The following is a 15,067-nucleotide window of genomic DNA, read 5'->3' on the forward strand; positions in this document are numbered from 1 at the left end:
ATACTCGGTATAGATAGTAAGAATAAGAAAAAATGGAACAATAAGCTAGAATCTAAATACTATAATGAAGTCCAGAGGAACAATGCGGTTTTTAAATATAATATTAAGGAAATACTGTTAGTTTGATATATAAGAGATGTCAGCACCCAGGACCAGTGGAAAGGCTTCCTAGCATTAAGGAAATTGCTCAAAATATATGCAAAATACAAAAACATTCATGTGGGTGCATTCTTCTGGGAAGGTGTCCATACTTTGTGTATGTATGTGTGTTTCAATAAAACTTTATTTATAAAGACAGGTGAGCTCTGCCAGTCTTTGATCTAAATAAAAGTGGAAGGGGAACAGAATTGGAAGATAAAAAACATTGCCCTATCAGCAGAGAAAGCAGAGCATGAAAATATTAATTTCTTCCCTCTTCCAGTTTCTTCAAACAATTCCACCACCTTCTTCACTCCATTGCACCTAGAATATGTGATTTGAGTGTCCAACTGAAATCCAAGGACAATTCTTTGACAATCAACTTCATCAGCATCTTTTTTCCTTCCCATGTTAGCCTACTCACCGTTTCTCATTTCTGCCCAAAGCTACAAAGTGATTGGATAAAGTGATGGCCTCAATAAGGAATTTCCTTCTCCAGAATAAGCTTTTTATAATGCACTCTGGATTCTGCCTCTCCCCCATTCAAGGATGTTGCTTTGGTACAAGTGTCCTTATGGCATCTACATTATTTTTGTCACACAATTTCCAGCTTGACCCTATCACTCATCACATTCACTATTCAGATTTACTATCTCAATCTTTCACTCCTTGGTTAAATTTCTCAAATAGGATATCTGTTCTTATTACTAAAATCTCCCATGCAGTCCTTACTTCTCCTTTCCTGCCACTAATATCAGCCAGATCTCTGAGATGTGACAAAATGAACAATTTGATTTTATTTCAGAATTCCCTGTATTTCCATGGTCCAGACTTTTTTCATCAAGCCAAAGTCAAGAAATGAAAAATCTCACAGTTGGTCCTTGGGCACCATTCTTATCATACAGCTCATTCTATAGGACTCCCAGGATAATTTTCCCCAATAATTATTTGTATTCCACTCTTGTTCTGGCTCATACATCTACCTGAGCAAATCAAAACTTTTCATGCCAACATTCAGTCTTACAGTTACTTGACAGGCACCAACATCCAACTCTATATCTGTCCAAATCCATTTTTGGTTACACTCAGTGAAGACTTCCTTTTTCCATCCATCTAATCTCTTTGCCAACACGTACTTCTGAACCTCTCATCATACCATTCTACCAATCTGAAATTCCCTCCCCTATTCTTATTGCAAATATTTTGAAGCTCTACATCAGCCCTCAGTACAAGCCCAGCTAGGTTAAACATTTCCTTCTTATTCTCCCACACACTGAGATAAGATCACATATACCTTCATTTTATGGCTCCATATTTTGTAATTTCTAACTTGTGTTTATATTTCCCCTAAAGTGTACATTCTCTTTCTCTTCAGGTAGAAACTTAACAAACAGGTTCCACATATCCTAGTTATTTGACAATTCAATCTTAGATTGAGCGATGTTCCATGATGCTCAATCCAGATAGATCCATGCATACAAAAGTACCTAAAGTGTCTGTCAAGCATTTCTTGCCTGATGATTTAAACATCCTCATGACCACTAATCAGTGAACAAAAGAAACGCAAGCAAACAAATAACAGATCTGTCATTAACATTTTACCTGTCCCATTTTCATCAGGAAGTAATCAATGAAGTCCCGAGGATTGTTCACTTCCAAGGATTCTTGGTGTTCTTTTATTTTCTCCAAAATGTAATTATTTATAAAAACAGAATTTTTAAGTATTGTGTTATGACTTCCTGGGAAATAATCAAGGAGAGCAGGGAAGCTATTGTAGACCTTAGAGATTAAAAAAAAATATATTAAATTTTAAAACATGTATTGAAGACATATAGAAGATATGTCAAGCCCTGGTTAAAAAAGGAGATGAAAAGAAAATGGTCTTTGTCTCCTGGAGGAGCATTTTATATTGTGTATATAAAGTAATTCTCTATGCTCATGGAGATATCTAAGGGAGAAAATTCTGATGATCATGAAATATGATGATGAAATATGACAATAACATCCTATACTCATACATCATCCACCTTATAGTATTAAAGCGTCTTTACATCAATTCTCTCATGTTTTATATTAATTCTTCCCTACAACCTTGAAATACAGAATGCCGTGAATTACTATGATTCACATTTTATAGATGAAGACTGAGGTTAAGGGAGTTTGGACAACCTCACACACAGCACAAAGCTACTCCTTCATCAGTGCAACCTGGCAGCACCTGTGGTCCCAAACGTTTTCTCTGCTTAAAGGAGATATTCTCTTCCTTCCTAGATTAGCATATTTCTGCTAAGTAACGTGATGAAGAGGTCACTAAGTGTGAGTGGAGGACAAATCTTTTAGGCAATGGGAACCTTTCAGCAAGGGCCTGGATGCCCACTGAGTGTGCTATCAGCATGTTTCTGGGCAGTCACCAAAACAGGGCTTTGGGATTTAGTGGAAAGACCACTGGCCAGGGAGTCAATAGGCTTGAATTCCACCAGCTCCATATTTGGACATTTATCTTTTTTTTAAAGATTTTATGTATTTATTTGACAGAGAGAGAGATCACAAGCAGGCAGAGAGACAGGCAGAGAGAGGGAGGGAAGCAGGCTTCCTGCTGAGCAGGGAGCCCGATTCGGGGCTCGAACCCAGACCCTGAGATCATGACCTGAGCCGAAGGCAGAGGCTTAACCCACTGAGCCACCCAGGCACCCCGGACATTTATTTTCTTGTCTATGAAATAAAGGTTTTGACTCTCTTTTCAACATGCACACTCCATGAGGTTTGCCCTGGGCAGGAGTGTGGTATTCAAAAACTCACTTCACTGAGTATGACCAGTGAAAATGTCAGAGTAGATATCTCCAAAGGCAGGACACTCCAAAAAAAGAGAGCTGAGATTTTTGGCAAAAACCATGAGAATCAACTTGTCAGAACTCTAGAAAACAAAGGCTTACAGCAATCAAGTGAATGCTGAATCCCGAAAAAGGCAACTTGAAAACGGTGGAAAAGTTTGTGGAACTTTTAATTTGTCCTCTTCTACCTCCTTCCTAGTTCGGCAGTGGTCTTAACAAGAGCAACTTCTTGTGCGGGATTCTGGTTTCCGGTGCAAGAGACTAGACTAGACCTTACAAAAAATTGTGTTTTCTCTGTTGCAACTGCTCTGGAGCAACCTGAAGGACTGACATAGGCTCTTGTCTTTGTTTCTGACCTAGAGCTCAGGGTGGAGAGCAGGGTGGAGAGCAGCAGGCCTGTCTCAAAAACTCTGTAAGGCGGGGTGCCTGGGTGGCTCAGTGGGTTAAAGCCTCTGCCTTCCGCTCGGGTCATGATCCCAGGTTCTGGGATCGAGCCCCACATCGGGGCTCTCTGCTCAGCGGGGAGCCTGCTTCCCCCTCTCTCTCTGCCTGCCTCTCTGCCTACTTGTGATCTCTGTCTGTCAAATAAATAAATAAAATCTTAGAAAAAAAAAAACCCAACTCTGTAAGGCAAATGAATAACCCACAGCCTCCTGGGGCAAAGACTAGTTAAGACATAAGATAGGGCACCAGAATCCTGGGAAGAAAAGCTGAGGAGAGAGTATCTTCTGGATATTAGGGCATTCCAAAGTACCCAGGTATACTGAGGAATTTAGACATTTTAAAATTTAGAAACCAGGACATAGGCTAAGAAAAGACCCCAGAAGGCCCTAAGCTTTCACCTCTAGCTGATCTTGGCTCAATGTAAGCAACAAGACCGAGAAAGAATTGAAGAGTCCGGTGAAAGCACTGAAGGAGTGCCCCAGCCCAGAACCGATTTGGAAGAGTTCATTTGTTTGTTCCTGTCTTCCTTCCTTCCTCCCTCCCTCTCTGTCCCCTTCTTCCTCTCTCTTTCTCCCCGCACACCCTTTTTTCAGCCCCTCACATTCAAGGAAAACTGCAGCAAACACTAGCTGAACACAAAGAAACAGAGATTTCAGAGACCACACATGATGAAGAAGAGGAGACTTAGAAACATGGTCCATAAAAGTCACGAAATAAACAAATATCTATAGCTTACAGAAAGCAAAAAGCAACACGAACCTAAAGCAAGCAGAATAAACAAGACAAAACAAATCTCAAGGAGGGGGAGGAACCTCATTTCCACAGTTACATTACAGTATCCAAAATGTCCAGTTTTCATTTACTTCACAGCATGGTCCATACGGAATTTTGGATGTGTCAGAGGAAAGATCTCACATGACCTTACCTGAATCCATGGGGAACTCAGAATCTTGAGGTTTTCGTTAAATATGTTCAGGAAGCCAATTAAAGTCTGATCTGTATAATCAAAACGATTTTGGAAAATGATGGAGCAGATCACATTGCAGGAAGCACAGCCCAGGACAAAAGTGGGATCATAGGGTAAGGCTAAAGAATAGGAAAGAATTAGAAAATACCATTAAATATATACATATAAAACTCTTTGTTGTTCATAATAGGTAATTTTAGGATCTCTAAAACAATATCTACCTAGCAGTCCCCTTGTCAGCGAAGATTTCAGCATGCTCAAAATCAACACATCACCTTTCCCTTAAATGGGAAGTCCATCCCACCCTAGTTTGTTTAATAGCAATCTTCCAAATACTCCATTTAGATCACTACCTTTGTTTGCTTGATTCTGACCCAAGGTGACTATTACTTTGAAGAGCAAAAGAAAAAACTTTAAAGACGCCACTTTTAAAAACACCTAATGGTGCACCTGGCTGGCTAAGTAGGTGGAGCCAGCACCTGACTCTTGATCTTGGGGTCATGTGTTCAAGTCCCACCTTGGGTGTGGAGAGTACTTAAAAATAATAATAATAATACATTTTAAAAAAACACCTAATAATTTATCAATGCAGAATCACACCTGTCTGTTAAACTTGTACACTCCTGTAGGAAGGAAGAAATGGCTCGGGACCTGGAAACCTTCTATAGATAATGAATAGTTAAAGTGAATTATGTGTAAAGTCAGCAGAGGAAAAGATTAAAGGAGGAAAGATGATGGAAAAATTCAGGTATTTTGATGGAACAAACAAAAAAGCAAAAGGTATCCATGTTGTCTGAGAGGAAAACTAACTCAAATGCGTAAAATTATAGTGCAGATTTGTTTGCCTCAGACAGAAGTAAAATAAGAAATCTTCACTTCAAACTTAAATCACAGCTAAGGCAAAGAAAAAAGATCAAATTTGCAAATAGAGTCCTGGGGTACCTGGCTGGCTCAGTATGCAGAGCATGTGACTCTTAATCTCAGGGTCGTAAGATCAAGCCCCATGTTCAGCATGGAACTTGCTTAAAAAAATTTTTTTTAAATATAAAAAAATTGGGGCACCTGGGTGGCTCAGCAGGTTAAGCCTCTGCCTTCAGCTCAGGTCATGATCTCAGGATCCTGGGATCGAGCCCCACATCAGGCTCTCTGCTCAGCAGGGAGCCTGCTTCCCCCCCTCTCTCTGCCTATTTGTGATTTTTCTCTCTCTGTCAAATAAATAAATAAAATCTTTAAAATTTTTTTTAATTTAAAAAGGAAAAGGCAATAAACGGAGTTCTTGTGTTTCTTTATTACAATACAAAAAATAATAATTTCCTTTAGGAAATAGGGTCCCTCATCGCCAATCAGGCCCCACATTTTTTGGACAGCCTGCCCTCTTATGGAATTCTGGAGTATTGCTATATATAGCCACTAGCAGAAGACCATAGTTAAAAAATTTTAACTGGACTATTATTTAGGCCAAGTCTGTCATTTTACAGATAAATTAAAGCGGAGGAAAAATTTTATTTTTTAGTGAGAAATATTTAAATGTAATTGCTATAATCAAATGATCAATAAACTTTATATGCAAAAGGCCCCCAAATCGACATCAGTGATGTAATTAAGGGTGACCAGAATCCAAAATGAGAGGGAATTAAAAAAAAGGAAACGTGTTTAGGTAACTGCTTCTATTCCAGACTTTTTTTTTTTCCTTAAAGATTATTTATTTATTTATTTACTTGACAGAGAGAGCCCATGCAAGGAGAAGCAGGCTTCCCCCTGAGTAGGGAGCCCGATGTGACACTCTATCCCAGGACCCTGGGATCATGACCTGAGCTGAAGGCAGACGCTTAACAACTGAGCCACCCAGGTGCCCCCAGACTCTTTTTCAGTTGAAACACTTGAGGACACTAAGCTTTCAGAAAAACTTTAGAAGGTAGGGGGTAACTTGAGATTTCTTTCTGTGTGTGTGTGTGTGTGTGTGTGTGTGTGTGAGAGAGAGAGAGAGAGAGAGAGAGAGAGAGATTCACAGCTAAAATAGGTAATTTTAGGATTTTTCACTTCATTTGAGAGAATTTAAAAGCAGGGTAATTTGGAACCCAGAGTGAAAATCAGATTCATCGTGACAAGCACTTCATAGAGTGGCAGAGGGGGTTAAATAATTAGCATAAAAGTTCTAACCCCCGGAATCCTGGATGGCTTAGTAGGTTAAGCGTCTACCTTCAGCTCAGGTCATAATCCCAGGGTCCTGGGATCAAGTCCTACATCAGGCGCCTTGCTCAGCGGGGAGTCTGCTTCTCCGTCTGCCTGTAGCTCTCCCTGCCTGTGTGTGCTCATGCTCTCTCTCTCTGACAAATAAATGAAATCTTAAAAAGAAAAAAAAAGTTCTAACCCCAAATCCCACTGTGTTTTAAAATGTGCTTGCAATTCTGTTTTCATTCAGATGATGAGGCCAATAGATCAGGGAAGGTACCCATTGAAAAGAGAGTTTGTTACTCATAGTTCCCAGGAAGAGAAGTGCATCACACAGGGCCACATGGAGAAGGACCAAAGGAGGTCAGGAGGCAGGAGGAGCAAGGGGAAAGTGGGAGGCACGAGGGGAAAGCATGTTCCACAGCCTTTACTGGGGTTTTCATGGGAAAGAACGAGCAAGGCAGGATAGGTATGCTAAGTAAATTTAGGACTGGGTAGCTTGAATATTTGCAGAGGGCTATGGGCTATAGCGGTATTAACTGGTTATCCAGTAACTGGACCTGGTTTCATTTAGAGCAGGGAGGGAGAATATTGGCTTGGTGTGTGGGAATTTGGTGACAGAGGCAACTTGGGGGTGTGGGCCTTGGATAGGTTGATTTACAAATCAAAGACAATATGTTTGTTGTATCTAGTAATTAGCTACCCCAGGAGGGGAGGTTGCTCCCTGGTTCCCTAAAGGTCCCTAAAATGTCAAAACATCACAAAATGGAGAAAATTTAAAACATGATTAATAGACCAATAAAAGAGGGGTGCCTGGGTGGCTCAGTTGGTTAAGCAGCTGCCTTCAGCTTGGGTATGATTCTGGGGTCCTGGGATAGAGCCCCACACTGGGCTCTCTGCAGGGAGCCTGCTTTTCCCTCTCCATCCGCCTGCAGCTCCCCCCAATTGTGCTCTCTCTCTCTCTCTCTTTGTATCCAATAAATAAATAAATAAATAATTTTAAAAAATAGACCAATAAAAGGGAGTAAAATGAATCAAGCTAAAAACAGAGCCAAAGCAGGGTAAAGAGTTATTAATGATAGCTGAAGTCTAATTAAATAAATCATTTTATAACCTGGTATTTGTGTAAGTTTCAGGATTATGCTATAACATGCATTTCTTAACATATATTGAAGGGTATTAGAGTAAATAGGGAACAACATTAAATAACTCAAACTGATCATTTTAAAATAGTTCTTTACACCAGTGTAGCCACTCTAGAAAACAGTATGGAGGTTCCTCAAAAATAGAACTACCCTTCGATCCAGCAATTGTCCTACTAGGTATTCACCAAAAGAATACAGAAATACTAATTCAAAGGGATACATGCATTCCGCTTTTTATAGCAGAATTATTTACAATAGTCAAATTATGGAAGCAGCCCAAGTGTCCATCAATAGATAAATGGATAAAGATATGTGTGTGTGTGTGTATGTAATATTTCACAAAATGAAATATTACTCACACATAAAAAGAATGAAATCTTGCCATTTGCAATGATGTGGACGGATCTAGAGAGCGTTATGTTAAGCAAAATAACTCAGTCACAGAAAGACAAATACTATATAATTTCACTCATATGTGGAATTTAAGAAATAAAACAAATGAGCGAAGGGGAAAACGAGAGAGAAACAGAGACAGCAAGAGAGAGACAAGCCAAGAAACAGACTCTTAACTGTAGAGAGCAAACTGATGGTTGCCAGAGCGGAGGTGGGTGAGGGGATGGGTAAAGTAGGTGATGGGGATTAAGGAGGGCACTTGTTGGGATGAGCACCGGGTGAAGTATGGAAGCGCTGAATCATTACACTGTACACTTGAAACCAATAAAAAAAACCCAAAACCCTGTATGTTAGCTGACTGGAATTTAAACAAAAATTTTTTAAAAATAGTTGTTGACAAGGAAATCACAATTGATGAGGGTGGCATGAAAGATACCTAAGCAATTACAACCATAAAAAAAGTATCATTATTGGCCCGAAATGGAGACATGGGCCTTGGAAGCAACACTCAGAAGATGAATGAAGTTGACCAAACACATATAGACCAACCAAGTAAAAATACGAATCAAAGCCACAGTGAGATACCACCTCACAACAGTCAGAATCGCTAAAATTAACAAGCCAGGAAACGACAGATGCTGATAAGGATGCGGAGAAAGGGGAACCCTCCTATGCTGTTGGCAGGAATGCAAGCTGGTGCAGCCACTCTGGAAAACAGTATGGATGTTCCTCAAAAAGTTGAAAATAGAGCTACTCTACAACCCAGCAATTGTGCTCTGGGTGTTTACCCTAAAGATATAAATGTAGTGATCCGAAGGGGCACGTGCACCTGAATGTTTATAGCAGCAATGTCCACAATAGTCTGGAAAGAGCTCAGACGTCCATCAACAGATGAATGGATAAAAAAGATGTGGTATGTATGTATGTATGTATATGTATGTATATATGTATGTGTATATATATGTGCATAATGGAATACTATGCAGCCATCAAAAAACCCCAAATCCTGCCATTTGCATTGATGTGGATGGAACTAGAGGGTATTATGCTAAGCGAAACAAGTCAATCAGAGAAAGACAATTGTCATATGATCTCTCTGATATGAGGAATTTGAGAGGTAGGGGAGCGGTTCGTGAGGAGAAGAAAAGGGAAAAATGAAACAAGATGGGACTGGGGATGGAAACAAACTAATCTCAGGAAACAAACTGAGGGCTGCTGGGAGGTGGTGGGGGTGGGAGAGGGTGGCTGGGTGATGGACATTGGGGAGGGTGTGTGCTATGGTAAGTGCTGTGGATTGTGTAAGACTGATGATTCACAGACCTGTACCCCTGAAAAAAATAATCAAATAATACATTACATGTTAATTAAAAAAAAAAAGAAATGAGGGGTGCCTGGCTGGCTCAGTGGGTTAAAGCCTCTGCCTTCAGCTCAGGTCATGGTCCCAGGGTCCTGGGATTGAGCCCCACATCGGGCTCTCTGCTCGACAGGGAGCCTGCTTCCTCCTCTCTCTCTGCCTGCCTCTCTGCCTACTTGTGATTTCTTTCTCTCTGTCAAATAAGTAAATAAAAAATCTTAAAAAAAATAAATAAAAATTTTTAAAAAAGAAATGAAAAGAATGCAATATTAAAAAAAAAAAAGCACATGTCACTGGCTACAGGTGCTCCATGTGAAAGGTGTGAAATCATTGCCACTGTGTCCATTTGACAAGTATTCCCTGGTGACCTTTTCTGAAATAGGTAACCCACATTTACACTATGGGAAAAATACCATTCTCTAACTCTGAAAAAAATGAGTCCCCAAATGTTTTACCTTCATGGTGTAATGATGTGGAAACAAAGTTGGGACAGAAAAGGATTAAATGACCTTTTATACCCACACTGTAGCACAGTCATGAAATGACACATGACAAGCATAGACACACAGAAGCTCCCCCTGGCTCTTTGCTGCACTCCCTCTTTCCACGTGAGGGCTGAAAAGTTTCCAAGGACATCAGTAGACAAGAGAACAGCCTGCCAAGATCAGAGCTTTAGAATAACCCACCTTTGGTTTTTCTCAAAGCTTCTACAAGGTGGCAGGCTTCCTCTTGAACTCGGCTCTCAAGGTCACTCTTTCCCATCCCCAAAGTCCGCAGGGTCATGAGGGAGAAGCGCCGTATCTCCTTCCATTTGTTTCCGTTAGTGAAAAGGATTCCTACCAGAGGGGAAACAGAAATTGGGTGGGAGGTCCTAAGCAAGGAGGAGGAAGGTCCTACTCAGGAGCCTCACGATGGGCCAAGTTCCGCTGAGTCGCTCTTCAAATTCCAGTTTTCCATCCTTTCCAACCCCATAACCAGCGCCGAACGTGTGTACATGCTCACCTACCGTGTCCTTTACTAACTTTTTCCGCTAATGGGAAACTCCCTCTTGCAGAAAACTCTTCTCCCAGATCAATCAGGGCTTCCTTCACTGCTTCATACCCATACAGTACAACAGTGGGCTTCATGCCAAAATACAGAGTGAATACAGGGCCATACGCTTTTGAGAGCTGAGAATTTCAAAGAAAACATATATGTTAGCAAAACAAGTTACAATTTAGTCTATGTTTTGTGCATGATTTTGTGTGTGTGTGTGTGATTAAGCCTGATATCATCATATTGTCGATGTTTTTATTCTACCAAACATGGCTTCAAATATTCCTGGATCTTACCTATAAATAAGATTGTTAAAGCTGACACATAGAGAGGGCCACTGATGTGACAGGCAATGGTCCGGGGAATTGGTACTCAGATAATTACAACTGATTATTACACCAATGCCTTGAGCTAGATTTATTTACTCTATTGTACAGATAAAGAGACTGAAGTTCAAAGAATTTCCTGTATAATCCCAGGGTCTAATAACAGAACACCCAAATTTCAACCCTACTTAGCCAACCTCTTTTGTCTCCAGTGCCTATCTCGGAACCAGTACCCAGCTGTTTCAGGACCACCTGTAAAGCCCATCCTCTAGAGATTTCTCTTTTCTTTTCTTTTCTTTTTTTTTTTTAAGGATTTTATTTATTTTATTTATTTTATTTATTTTCAGCGTAACAGTATTCATTGTTTTTTCACCACACCCAGTGCTCCATGCAATCTGTGCCCTCCCTAATACCCACCACCTGGTTCTCCCAACCTCCCACCCCCCTGCCCCTTCAAAACCCTCAGGTTGTTGAAAAACAACCTGAAGGATTTTATTTTTAAGTTATCTCTACACCCAGCGTGAGGCTTGAACTCATGAGCCTGAGATCAAGAGTCTCAAGCTTACTGACTGAGCCAGCCAGGTGCTCCCATCTCCTGAAGATTCTGACTTGGTAGCCTCATGATAGTTACTAGAAATCCATATTAAAAAAACAAACAAACAAAGAAAAAAAACCACCCCAGCTGGTGCTCATGCCCACTCCACTTTGAGATCTGCTGGTATTACTAACACCAAAGGCAGTGCCAGGACAGGCAACATCTCACAGAACAATTGCTTCTATCCTGCAGCATTCACAGGGTATAGACAGCAGCTTTGTGGGGAATCCGGGGGTCATGTTACCATCCAGTTGGTCCTGATGATTTCTTATTTTTTGCATTCATTCAAGCTAGTTCTGGACCCAGTTACTTGCTTAACATTAGGCACTATTTGCTTCTTCAGAGTTCAATTTTCATGAACAAAACACACAGACTATATACTAGATGACTCCTCGAATGAAATCTCTAATCACAGGGGAGGAGTCAAGATGGCAGAGAAGTAGCAGGCTGAGACGACATCGGGTAGCAGGAGATCAGCTAGACAGCTTATCTAACCATTGTGAACACCTACAAATCCAACGGGAAATCGAAGAGAAGAAGAGCAACAATTCCAGAAACAGAAAATCGATCACTTTCTGAAAGGTAGGACCTGCGGAGAAGTGAATCCAAAGCGACGGGAAGATAGACCCCGGGGGGAGGGGCCGGCTCCCGGCAAGCGGCGGAGCGACGGAGCACAAAATCGGGACTTTTAAAAGTCGGCTCCACTGGGAGACATCGCTCCAGAGGCTAAACTGGGGGGAAACCCAGGCGGGGTCAGCATAACCCCAGATCCCGCGGGGTCACAGAAGGACTGGGGGTGTCTGAGTGCCGCAGAGCTCGCAGGTATTAGAGCGGGGAAGCCGGCTACAGTGACAAAGCCGAGGAGTGAGCTCTAAGCCCGGGGTTACCTTGTGCCGGTCGCAGGCTGGGTGGGCTTGGAGCGCGGCCGGAGGCCACGGAGACAAAAGCGACCCGGCGCTTTTCTCCAGCTCCAGCAATTGACTGCTTTCCTCGAGGCGCGACCACAAGCCAGGGAGGCGGGGCTGTTGGGCGCTTTGCTCTGAGAGCGCACTGAGGAGCGGAACCCCAAGCTCTCGGCTCCTCCGGGCCGGAGACTGGGAGGCCGCCATCTTCATTCCCGTCCTCCGGAACTCTACGGAAAGCGCTCAGGGAACAAAAGCTCCCGAAAGCAAACCCGAGCGGATTCCTTAGCCCGGCCCCTGGCAAGGGCGGTGCAATTCCGCCTGCGGCAAAGACACTTAAGAATCACTACAACAGGCCCCTCCCCCAGAAGATCAACAAGAAACCCATCCAAAACCAACTTCGCTCACCAAGAACAGCGGAATTCCACAGCAGGAGAAAGCAAATCTTATCTGGACAAAATGACAAGGCGGAAAAACTCACCTCAAAAAAAAGAACAAGAGGCCGTACCGAAGGCTGGAGACCTAATCAATACGGACATAGGTAACATGACAGATCTAGAGTTCAGAATGACAATTCTCAAGGTTCTAGCCGGGCTCGAAAAAGGCATAGAAGATATTAGAGAAACCCTCTCCGGAGAGATAAAAGCCCTTTCTGGAGAAATAAAAGAACTAAAATCTAACCAAGTTGAAATCAAAAAAGCTATTCATGAGGTGCAATCAAAAATGGAAGCTCTCACTGCCAGGATAAATGAGGCAGAAGAAAGAATTAGTGACATAGAAGACCAAATGATAGAGAATAAAGAAGCTGAGCAAAAGAGAGACAAACAAATACTGGACCACGAGGAGAGAATTCGAGAGATAAGTGACACCATAAGATGACACAACATTAGAATAATTGGGATTCCAGAAGAAGAAGAAAGAGAGAGGGGAGCAGAAGGTATATTGGAGACAATTATTGGAGAGAATTTCCCTAATATGGCAAAGGGAACAAACATCAAAATCCAGGAGATGCTAAGAACGCCCCTCAAAATCAATAAAAATAGGTCCACACCTCGTCACCTGATAGTAAAATTTACAAGTCTTAGCGACAAAGAGAAAATCCTGAAAGCAGCCCGGGAAAAGAAGTCTGTAACATACAAGGGTAAAAACATTAGATTGGCAGTGGACCTATCCACAGAGACCTGGCAGGCCAGAAAGAACTGGCATGATATATTCAGAGCACTAAACGAGAAAAACATGCAGCCAAGAATACTATATCCGGCTAGGCTATAGAGATATATATCTATAGATATATAGATATATATATACTATATCCGGCTAGGAGAGATAAAGAGCTTCCAGGACAAACAAAAGCTGAAAGAATTTGCAAAAACCAAACCAGCTCTACAGGAAATATTGAAAGCGGTCCTCTAAGCAAAGAGAGACCCTAAAAGTAGTAGATCAGAAAGAAACAGAGACAATATACAGTAACAGTCACCTTACAGGCAATACAATGGCACTAAATTCATATCTCTCAATAGTTACCCTGAATGTTAATGGGCTAAATGCCCCAATCAAAAGACAAAGGGTATCAGAATGGATAAAAAAACAAAACCCATCAATATGCTGCCTACAAGAAACTCATTTTAGACCCGAAGACACCTCCAGATTTAAAGTGAGGGGGTGGAAAACAATGTACCATGCTAATGGACATCAGAAGAAAGCTGGGGTGGCAATCCTTATATCAGATCAATTAGATTTTAAGCCAAAGACTATAATAAGAGATGAGGAAGGACACTATATCATATTCAAAGGGTCTGTCCAACAAGAAGATCTAACAATCTTAAATATCTATGCCCCTAACATGGGAGCAGCCAACTATATAAACCAATTAATAACAAAATCAAAGAAATACATCGACAGTAATACAATAATAGCAGGGGACTTTAACACTCCCCTCACTGAAATGGACAGATCATCTAAGCAAAAGATCAACAAGGAAATAAAGGCCTTAAATGACACACTGGACCAGATGGACATCACAGATATATTCAGAACATTCCATCCCAAAGCAACAGAATATACATTCTTCTCTAGTGCACATGGAACATTCTCCAGAATAGACCACATCCTGGGTCATAAATCAGGTCTCAATCGGTACCAAAAGATCGAGATCATTCCCTGCATATTTTCAGACCACAATGCTCTGAAGCTCGAACTCAATCACAAGAGGAAATTTGGAAAGAACGCAAATACATGGAGACTAAACAGCATCCTTCTAAAAAATGAATGGGTCAACCAGGAAATTAAAGAAGAATTGAAAAAATTCATGGAAACAAATGATAATGAAAACACAACAGTTCAAAATCTGTGGGACACAACAAAGGCAGTCCTGAGAGGAAAATATATAGCGGTGCAAGCCTTTCTCAAGAAACAAGAAAGGTCTCAAATACACAACCTAACCCTACACCTAAAGGAGCTGGAGAGAGAACAACAAAGAAAGCCTAAACCCAGCAGGAGAAGAGAAATCATAAAGATCAGAGCAGAAATCAATGAAATAGAAACTAAAAAAACAATAGAACAAATCAACAAAACTAGGAGCTGGTTCTTTGAAAGAATTAATAAGATTGATAAGCCCCTGGCCAGACTTATCAAAAAGAAAAGAGAAAGGACGCAAATAAATAAAATCATGAATGAAAGAGGAGAGATCACAACCAACACCAAAGAAATACAAACAATTATAAGAACATACTACGAGCAACTCTATGGCAACAAATTTGACAATC

The 15,067-nt window shown here is 41.2% G+C and overlaps 1 protein-coding gene across 1 annotated transcript in view; it reads right to left on the reverse strand.

Annotated features, from left to right (window-relative positions):
* Positions 1 to 15,067, reverse strand: part of LOC308354702 (cytochrome P450 2C41-like) — a 32,574-nt gene that overhangs the window by 11,351 nt on the left and 6,156 nt on the right. Inside the window, exons 2-5 of the mRNA XM_080822322.1 lie at positions 10,451 to 10,613; positions 10,131 to 10,280; positions 4,339 to 4,499; positions 1,741 to 1,917 (exon numbers count right to left, since the gene is read on the reverse strand). Of these exons, the coding sequence (XP_080678448.1) occupies positions 1,741 to 1,917; positions 4,339 to 4,499; positions 10,131 to 10,280; positions 10,451 to 10,613 (651 nt within the window). The remainder of the gene's footprint in view (positions 1 to 1,740; positions 1,918 to 4,338; positions 4,500 to 10,130; positions 10,281 to 10,450; positions 10,614 to 15,067) is intronic.

The sequence above is a fragment of the Martes martes genome (genome assembly GCF_963455335.1).
Source record: "Martes martes genome assembly, chromosome: 14".
NCBI lineage: Eukaryota > Metazoa > Chordata > Mammalia > Carnivora > Mustelidae > Martes > Martes martes.